Source organism: Micromys minutus (assembly GCF_963924665.1).
Source record: "Micromys minutus genome assembly, chromosome: 1".
NCBI classification, from domain to species: Eukaryota; Metazoa; Chordata; class Mammalia; order Rodentia; family Muridae; genus Micromys; species Micromys minutus.
This window is the reverse complement of record NC_137969.1, coordinates 97,339,119-97,349,051: the sequence shown is the minus strand read 5'-3', so window position 1 is coordinate 97,349,051 and position 9,933 is coordinate 97,339,119. Positions and strand designations below refer to the sequence as shown.

The window sequence follows — 9,933 nt, the reverse complement described above, 5'->3', positions numbered from 1 at the left end:
TGTCTTGTCTCCTGCGTGTCATCCCCTGGAGTGAGAGACGCTGAACCTTTTAGGTAAGGCATAGTTACACTGATTTAGGGACAAGTCTGGAGCCCAGAGGTATAAAAGTTTCAAGAGAGGCTGTGCTCACTAAAAGAATAGGTCAACTCTTTGCCAGCAGAGCTGACAAGTTAATTAAGGAGAAAAAGCATGGACTAAAGCAAATTCCCATCTATGCTGAAGTGGGACACTTTCTGAAGAAGATACCCACAGAAACTACATCCTGAGCAGTGCAGAGGAGCTGGGAAGAGAAAGATGGCTCAGGGGTTAAGCATGTTAACTTTTCTTGCAGAAGTTTGATTCCCAGCACCCACATGGTGGCTCTCAACCATTTGTAACTCCAAATTTAGGGCATCTGATGCCCTCTTCTGGCCTCCATGGCTTTCCTAGAGATTGATGGACAAATGAGAAAAATCTTTCACATGGCCAGAAGAGTTGGGAAAGGATTTGCATTTGTGCCTACTGAAGATGTGGAGGGACATATCAAAGGCCACTGAGAATTAATTCTTGTTGGTGATGGATGGGAAGAACCCACAGACCACAGAGGGAGAAGAAATAGATGCACACCCAGCAACAGAAAATGGCAGGGTCCCATTTTCCAAAGCTGTGCCTAATTTCGTAGACAGAGTAGAACAAATTGGAGAAGTGCGAACCTCTCTGGACTACAGAATCAAGCTCACCTAAAGACTTACAACCCTCAAAGGTTCTGATGAACCCATGCAAGAAAATGGCTTCCAGTCTAATGTTTCCAAAAGGTTTAGGATAAACATCTATGAATTGGGGCCTCGGACTGTTGGCATTGTCCGTTTTGGATAGAAAGCCATCAACACTGTCTCAGCTCAGCCTTGGATCAACCAAAACCAAATAACAATTCCCATTCTCATAGCCTTTCTGGTCATGACCTTTCATGAGTAACAACATAGCCCAGCACCCACCCCTTTTCCCCAAAACCCTCCCTCTGTCATCTGGTTACATTGTAACAGATTACCTCGTTGCTGCTGGGTAATTGTGTAACAAGTATTAGATGTTTAAAGAGAAGGGGAATGGCATCCTCATAAACTCCATCATACGTGAATTCTGTCATCAGATATGACTAACCTCCTCCTGTGAATACCATAAACATCTTCATGAGTGTGTCAGCTGTGGAAAAACACAGTACATGCAGGGTCCAGTATAAGGTTATAGTAGCCTATTTAGAGTAGGCTCTAAGGGCTGGACAACAGTAAAGGCATGTTGGAAGTCTGGAAGCTCCTAAAGCTGGCTGTGATAGGGCGGGTCTTTAATGTTAGCCCCTATGGAGGCTGAGGCAGGAAGACTGCAAATTCAAGGCCAGAGATGCCAACCCAAAAACCGGGGCCTGGGTTTGTACCTCGGCGGTGGGGTTCTTGTTTAGCTTGGGTAAAGGCTTGATGCCCAGCATCTAATGAATAGATGAATGAAGCTATCAAATACAGGTTCCTGGGATAGTTAGAGCCTGTGGCTGGGACAGGACAGCGATGGTGGGGGAAGAAGAAGGAGCTGAAAAGTTGAAATGAGGGAGGACACATTAGAAGGCAGAGGCAGTCACAGAAAGCATCTGAAGAAGCTGCTGGGCTATAGGTTTCCCTGTTTCCCTGCATCTTTTCCCTCCTCTCTGCTTCCGTCTCTCCCATGTGCAAGGCCAGCCTCACGCCCACTGGGTAGCCTGGGTAACCTCTTGCCTCAACCTCCTGAGTACTGAGATTATCATGAGGCACCACACTTGATTATTTTACTGATGTCTTAAATTATACAAGACATAGTGAAGCATCAGCCACCTACCCCACCCCCATGGTTTTCCCTCCCAGGGTATCTGCTTCTGCTGTTCTGAAATGTAGCCCTTTGTGTCTTGAGTACTCTGAGCAACAGATAGCATCAAGTTTTAGATAATACATACTTTACATATTTGATACTGGCTTCCTAAAATGTTTCACTATAACCAATGTTTTATGTTTTCTAACTATATAGCATGTCCCGTCATCCTCTTGACTGCTACTTAGTATTCCAAAGGATAGGCTCCTCTATGTCTCAGGTTTGATATTTAGTCTTATTATCCCCACATTTTTTTTTCTAGGAAACAATGTTACAAAGAAAATGCTTTCATGTATTTTCTTTTTAGTTACATCTTTTTTCACTGAGGATGGCCTCTGGAAAAGTGGAATTTCTGCTCCCTGTGTATATAGACATCCTGTGTCTGTCCTTAGCTGTTGTAATTCCACTGGGTACAGGAGCCCTCTTGATCCCCAATCTCATCAAGCCTCGGTTGTATCAGGATTATTTTCTCATTCCTAAGCACTATATGATAGCTCTTAGCTTATTTGCCATTGTCTAATACTGAGTAGAACCGCACAGTTTCATTGCCTTCTATGCTCCTGTGAACTGCTTTAAATCTTTCCCTTGCTAGTCTGTTGTTCTGTGGTTTTCTTGTGAATTTCTAGGAGTTAAAACATATATTTTATACCCTAATCATCCCTTTGTTTTATAGGACAAACATCTTCTTCAGTCTCTTGTTTGGGTTTTCTTTATGATGTGCTATTATCTTTTATGGGTTCACATTTGTCAAGCTGGTCAATCTCCCCCTTCGAGGATGATGTTTGTAGGGTTCCAGGAACGCCTTACTGACTCTGCTTTCCCCAGGCACAGTGGCTAGATGTCCTGTCATCTGTGGTTTGCAATATTTGGGGTTGAAATGTCAGTGGTAAACTCATACAGCAGAAGCTCAAGAGCAGATGGGTATTTTCGAATGGAGCCTAATAAATTCAGACCCCACACTGGAGAGATAGCCTGGGGTTCCCAGAGTGGATGGGTTGTTTGCAAACATCTCAGAATGCCCAGAGAGTATGCTATGTCAGTGGGATTGAACAGCACAGGTTTGATGGAGGGGTGACTTAGTCATAGGCACCCTGGGAGAACTGTGGATGCTCTGTCCCAGTTTTGATGTTTGCCAGCTGATAGGCTAATTCATGGAGGAGAGGTGGGGGTTCCTGAAGAAAAGGAGAACATTTTACTCCCAATCATCATTGAGAATAAATACAGTGGATGAGGGAGAAGCTGGGGCCAGAGGGGATCAAAGGCAGCCAAGGGCTTGAGTGGGCAGAGTCTGAGCTCGTCCAGGTAAGCTACTCAGTCCACTGACCCAGGCTAGGTAACAGGAAGTCTTGTCTGAGGGCCCCCAGTAGCAATCACTTGACAACCCAGACTGTTTTGCGGTGGTTATGTGGGGACATGAGGTGAGTCGAGTTCACACCCAGGCTAAGAAAACACAAGCATTCAAGTGCTGCGGACAAAGTAAAATTTATTGAGACAGACAGAACTGTGCCTACTCAGGACTACAGGGAGGTGCTTGCTATTAACCAAAGAGCCGTGTTCACATTCCAGAAAAATCTACATGGAAAAGCATTCAGAATACTAGATTTTCTACATCACTATTTCACCTACAATAGGGACAACAGACTGACACTCTGAACTTGATGGTTTTTTTTTTTTTTTTTTAACAAGGCTACACACTGAACAGGGACAAACACCAGTGACCAAGAAAAGGTGTAAAAAGACCAAAACCACCCACTGTAGAAAGGGCTCTTGGATGTAACTGTACAGTGTGGTCAAGATAAAACCAAACCAAACGCCAATAGCATTGTGCGACAATCAGAGGACAGACCTGGACAGACAAATCATCATTTCCTGTATACATAGGGGCATGTGCATAAAGGAGGGACTGAGAGAGAGCCATGTGAAGCCATCCTCATGCTGAGGATATCTGTAGAAACACAATAATATGGCAGACAACGAACCCTGGTGGAAGAGAATTCTGGGGATTAAATTGGATGTCACAGCAACGGTAGTAAATAACCGTTTTAGAAATAGAGTTACAAGGACCAGCTGAAGGTAAGTAAGGACTCAGCTCAGTACCTGCCTAAACAAGTGGACCGTCATCACAGCTGCAGATGCCTAAAATGTCCCATATGCTCACCTGATTGTTAGAATGACAAGCTCCCACCAAGAGGAGGCCAGCAGAAGCACTATTTCTCGGGAGAACATAACAAAAGTCTAACTCTAAGTACCATTAGAAATAGCCATCTTTAAAACCCAAAGTGGGATGTGAGACAGCACTGGCTGCCTCGGTGATGTGGGCTCCAAACATGGGAGGGCTTGTGATTTAATATTTTAATGAATCAAAATATCTTCTTGGAATGTCTCTGAAAATGACATCTCATTACCTTCCTGGGAATTGCCTACTGAGCACTCTTCTTCACCATTAAGATAATGTTAAGGACTTCTAAGTGTCATCTTAATGTGACACTTGTCATAAGATAATTAGACAAAGTAAGTGGCTCATTGGGTTCTTAGAAGGTTCTCAAAGAGAAATCAATTTGCTGATTGTTAATTTGTTCTCTTGTGCATTCTTTTTTTTTTTCTTGGTCCCCTGAGCTCAAAGGAAACAACAATGGTTCGTGTGGATGGCCCACACTAAGATTCCTAATATGTTTTTCTAATGCATTCTATTACAATTTAGGTGTGATTAAGCACCTGTTTTCTAAATTATGATCAGTTTAGAGAGTAGGAAGGAAAAACAAACTGGGGGATGGGGAAAGGTAGAATGGTATTGAGATCCCAAAACTGAGCGGGCTCGAATCTCTAGAAGGAGGAATCACACAGAGTCTCAGCATCCTGGCTCTATATGTGTAGACCGGGCCAGAAGTGAAGGTCATTGTGTGTTTTCATTTCCCACGAGGGCTGATGTCACCCTGCCCATCCTGTTCAAGGAAAGAAATTCTAACTGAAGGCAGCTTCCTAAATACAGAAAGCAGGTTTGGGGTGGGATGCTAGCTCTGCCTCTATGATCTGTTTAACCACATTCCTTTTTTTGCCTGAGTTGATGGATCTGTCTTGTGGACTGGCTAAAACTCAAGGGGGAAGGCAAGGACAGTAGAGTGTGTCTGGCAGGCTGTGGCTGGTTAGGGCAACTAGCTAGGGAGAAAGCAAGCAGGTGGAGCCTGGGGACTGGCCCTGACTTAAATGGGGCTGCACTGAAGACCACTCTTTGGTACTTGTGTGAAAGAAATCTGAAAAATATTGAGATGACATCACTACTGAAACCAGACACCAGTAAAGAGCTCGGGGAACAAACAGTAAAATGCTTCAGTAGTGTGTCAGCTAACAGGTGCGTGTAGGAAAGATGGCTGCCGCCTAGCCCCTTGTGCTACTAGGAATCTCTTTCTAGGCTTCCATTGGGGGTTCCTATTAAATAATGAGGGAGGAAGAAAACCCTTTAACGCCTCTGTATCCTGGTATGATTTGTGGATAGAAAGGGGGCAAAAAAAAAAAAATAAAGAAGAAGAATGAAGAATCCTAAATTTTCTTCTAAGCATTATGATGCTGTGTTCTTGGGGAGCAGAGGCTCAGTGGGGAACACCATAGGAAAAGCCCTTGGGTGGACCAGGGAGGAAGCTGCCGCAGGTGGTTACTCTGCATCCTGAGGGGACCTCTGAGCAGAAGTGAAGGAATGGCTTGAGGAAGCTGCATCAGTGGGAGTTGCATGGCTTCTGTGTGTGAAAACAATTTAGGCAAATGGAGGCTCATCCAAGGCTTCTAGTCACTCTGAGATCGCATAAAGGACCAGGCTGCAAGCTATACATGCCAAGAGTCTGTGCAAACCAATTCCAAGAGGAATTTCATACCCTGGTTTGCATTCTGGGTCTGGAGCTGCTTGACTCAAAGCCATTGTTTATTGAGGGTGTTTTCCGTATACAACCAGACACTCGTCTGAGAAGTGTGTATGCAAGTCATGCAAGCATAGTCAACTATCTGTGCATGGTGGGGGAGAGGGGGGACAGGGGGAAAGGGGTCAGGGGCATTGAGGTCTTAATTCTTAAAAAGGAAAATGAATTCTCCAAAGAGACCTTGACTGAATTAAGGCTGTCATTTGTAGGAAGCCAGATACAGTGACATGAAAATTAATTTTTAGTAATAAACACCAGAGGTGGTGGAGACAGGAGAGGAAAAGGGACAGCCTGATATGTTTTCCACAACAGCTACAAGACACAAGAAAAGCACAGAGACATCAGAAGGCTGGGAACCATGCTGAAATAACAACCACCGATGTGGGTAATCAGAGAGGGTCTTTGACGTTTGAGAGGGCGGGGCTCCCCGCACTGTTGGAATCCACATAAATCACATGCTAGTTGCAAAAACCTCACAGGGAGAGAAGGAAGCCTTAATTAAACCGACCGCCCTCTCATCCAATGAAAAAAACAAGGAACAAAAATAACATCCTTTCTCCCACACAACTGTATGCAAATTCAGACGCTCTGGGAAAAGGGTCTTCCGAACCTCAGGCCCCGGGTACAGAGAGCAACAGTGGAGAAGAGACCCTGGTGCCTCAGAGTCTTAGATACAAACGCAGGCAAAAGAAACGGATTGCAGATCTGTGCCAAAAGTGTGTCCTCTTCTTCGTGGGCGCTACCATATGTACCCGACCTCGTCTTCTTTATCATCATCTTCATCCTCATCATCTTCCCTCACGGCCCGGGTATGCACCCTCAGCTTCCCCTCTTTGTCCTTTGGTCCCAGCTCCCGCTCATCCTCTAGGTCATCCAGTAGGACCACGGAGCCTCCGCTGCCGAAGTCCCCAGAGGTTTCCTGTTCCTCTTCTGGCACAAGAAGGAAAGACCTTGGGTTAGTTCCTACTGTTTCCTGTGGCCCCTGCTAGGGCTCCCTACGCTTGTGGCTTGAGTTCTAGTGCAAAACTGGGCATTTGCTCTGCCTTATGGGGAGGTTCAGCTTGGAACAATCTTTCAGGCTCAGCCCTGATCTGCTCTGACTTCGGAAACCTGTCCTGGTTAAAATTTTTTGCCAACTTGACACATCTGGGAAAAGGAACCTCAATTGAGAAAATGTCTCCCCCGGGTTAGTCAAGCCTGTGGGACATTTCCTAGATAAACAATTGATTTGGGAGGGCACAGTGCATTGTGGGTGATGCTGCCGCAGGGTTGGTGGTCCTGGGTTATATAAGAAAACAGGTTGAGAGAACTATGGGGCACAAGTCAGAAGGTAGCACCCCCTCATGGTCTCTGTGTCAGCTCCTACCACCAGGTTCCTACCCTGACTTTGCAATAAGTCCTTTCTGTTCAAGTTACTTTAAATATGGTCTTTATTTATCACAGTGATAGAAAGCAAACTAGAACAGGGTCGTAGGGCACATGTATCAGCCTTGTATTGTCTGAAGGCTACAGTACTACCTGCTGGGCCAGGGACAGCCTCTTGATGCCAAACCTATCCAGCCAGCAGTAATGCTAATGAAAGCAGCATTGTATGAGATCATGAAATTCCAGCACTTCTAGCTCCACTGTAGACATAACCACAGACAGAACTGGCTCTTGAAATCCTGTTGTAGATCCCTACACAGGCCACATGAGGTGTTATGGGACTGGTGCAGCCAGGCCTTACTCACCACAGCTTACAGTGCCCTGTTTCCTGGAGCCGGCCAACTCATTCCCATATTTATCCACACACCAGCACTGCCCTGTGCTGCCATGGCACTGTGTGGCTTTGTAGTAGCCTTCCTCGTTACACCGAGGTATGAATGCCCCTGTGGGGAGGAGAAAAGAGCCATCTTAAGACGGAGAAACAATCATAGGAGCTAATGCCATTCAAGCCAGGGGGGAGGGCTCACACCTCAGCTGAAGATCTATAGTAGGGCCGAGAGGAAAGAACTGGGCGGGTTGGTTACGATTTTATTAACATTACAGGGACCTTACCCTTTAAGGGGAAGCATACACTGAACTCAAGAAGTCCCACATTCAGTTAATAATAACTAATACTATTGAGTTATATATACTCTGGGCTCTGATCTAAGCTGTGAACCTTTTTATATCGGAGATGTTCACGTTATCTATTTTTATGAACAAATACACAGCTGGGGCCTTTGATGAGATTTGTACCTTTGTTCAAGCAGCATGCTCTCAGCGTGTGATAAAAAGACTTGTAGAGTGTGATCATTAATCTTAATTATCAACTTGATTGGTTGGCATTCGAGAAGCCCATCTTTGAGGGCATAGCCTAATCAATGGGTTAATCCCTGCATGGATTCATACCAGGCTGGTATTATTGGAAACACAGCAGCATAGGGAGACACGGGCCATGAAGGGTGCAGGGAATGACAAAGCAGCCCTTGTCTCCAGAGTCTGCCTGAAGAATTGAGACAGTTGAGAATAACAAATTCCACCACAACGAACATTTTCTGTAGAGATCGACAACAGAGCCACAATACTCCTTCTATATAGAAATAAATCTTCAAGTATGAATTGTTAAGTAACAGCGAACCATGCTTAAGGCCTGAACCCACATGACTCCCAGATTTTTTTTAAATTCTCATAGAAAAAGGCTTTAGGTTTCACGTGTGCTTCTCGTGGTGTAGGGTTTTATCTTCTCAGCTGGAATCCTTCTGGTAAACCTCAGAGGCTACCCCGGGATCTCATTGAGATGCCTGGCAACCTTTTGAAGATGTAACTTCTGAACCCACCAAAACTGTAGCTATAGCTCCTGTAAGGACAGCTGAGTGCTACCCCTCCTTGCCGAAGCCCATGTCAGAATTAGGTGTTTCTTATTCTTTCCCGATGGACCACCGTGTTTAAATCTGTATTTAAAAGCTCTTTTTAAATAAACTCCAGCTTTGGCTCACACTACTGGTCCCGAGATTCCATTCTGTGGTGAGGTCAGGGGTCTGGCATGATCTAAGTGGAGTCACCCAAAGGAAAAGAAAATGCCTTGGGCTGGTGGCAGCCATGCTGGGATCTCTGTTACTGTACCTGTGCTGACAGGAACCATGGAAGGCGGGAGAAGCGGCCTGTCAGAGGAAGTATGTCACAGAGAGCATGTAACTACCCTGCTGTTATGGGCTGACACCCCCAAACCGTGAGCCAGAATAAGCAGAACTCCCAGGTGTTCTGGCGAAGTGATGGAATGTTACTGTTTCTTTAAATTATTGTTTCACAGTTTGGTGCTTGGAGTAGCAACACATCCTGGAACCCCATTAGAAACAATTGTTTTTCCCTGGGCTCTTAAAAGCCCATTTTGATTTCTCTTCCCTCCCTTCCTCCCTTTCTTATTAGAAGAATGTGTTTGTGTGCTGTGGCTGTATGTATGTTTATGCTTTCAGTATTCTCGAGGACAGAGGAGGCATCAGATGCCCCGGATCTGGAGTCACAGACAGTTGAGAGCTGCCGTGGGTGGTGCAAACTGAGTCTGGGTCCTCCGGAAGAGCAGCAAGTGCCCTTGACTGGAGTCTTCTCTTCAGCTCCTGCACTGCCGGAGTCAATTTTGAGGGCTAGAAATACCCTCCCTCTGTTGATTTAGGAAGGCTCTCTTTTGCATTAGGACTGTTTGGCCCCTGCTGTCAATGAAAGATAGCGACCCTTTGTAACACACTGGTGTCGGTGTTTTCCTGTCTACTTGACTGTCTTTAATCCCTTCTGGTTCTTGTGTTCTTGGGGTTCCGAGCTGCAGTTCTAGTTTGCTATTTTGAGAATAGTTTGGTAAAACAGCCCCTTTATATTTTCACTCTGTGGAAAATACTCTCTAGGTTTGATTTGACTTCCTTGACATCTCTCTTGCTCGCTGTTTGGGCTGGTGAGTCTGAGGCATGTTTGTTGGGAATGGGTTTTTATCTGTGAGGCTGCCCGCTGCCCATGACAGGCATTTCGTGTAAATACAAACGTGGATTGGTCACTTTGTTCAGCTGTTCTTACTTGAGCTGTGTTATTGGCGGGAGTCCATTGAGTTAATTCTTGAAGCTTAAGTACCCTGGCAGCCCCGTGACCTGTCTTACTTTTTAGAAGGTGGACTCTATGCTTCCCGATGTTACCGTGTTATAAAAGG

The 9,933-nt window shown here is 45.3% G+C and overlaps 1 protein-coding gene across 1 annotated transcript in view; it reads right to left on the bottom strand.

Moving 5' to 3' along the window:
• Positions 1-6,516: 6,516 nt before the first annotated feature.
• Positions 6,517-9,933, bottom strand: part of SPOCK1 (SPARC (osteonectin), cwcv and kazal like domains proteoglycan 1) — a gene marked incomplete at both ends in the record, with an annotated part of 466,604 nt that continues 463,187 nt past the window's right edge. The window contains 2 exons of the mRNA XM_080941295.1: positions 6,517-6,707; positions 7,508-7,645. Of these exons, the coding sequence (XP_080797421.1) occupies positions 6,517-6,707; positions 7,508-7,645 (329 nt within the window). The remainder of the gene's footprint in view (positions 6,708-7,507; positions 7,646-9,933) is intronic.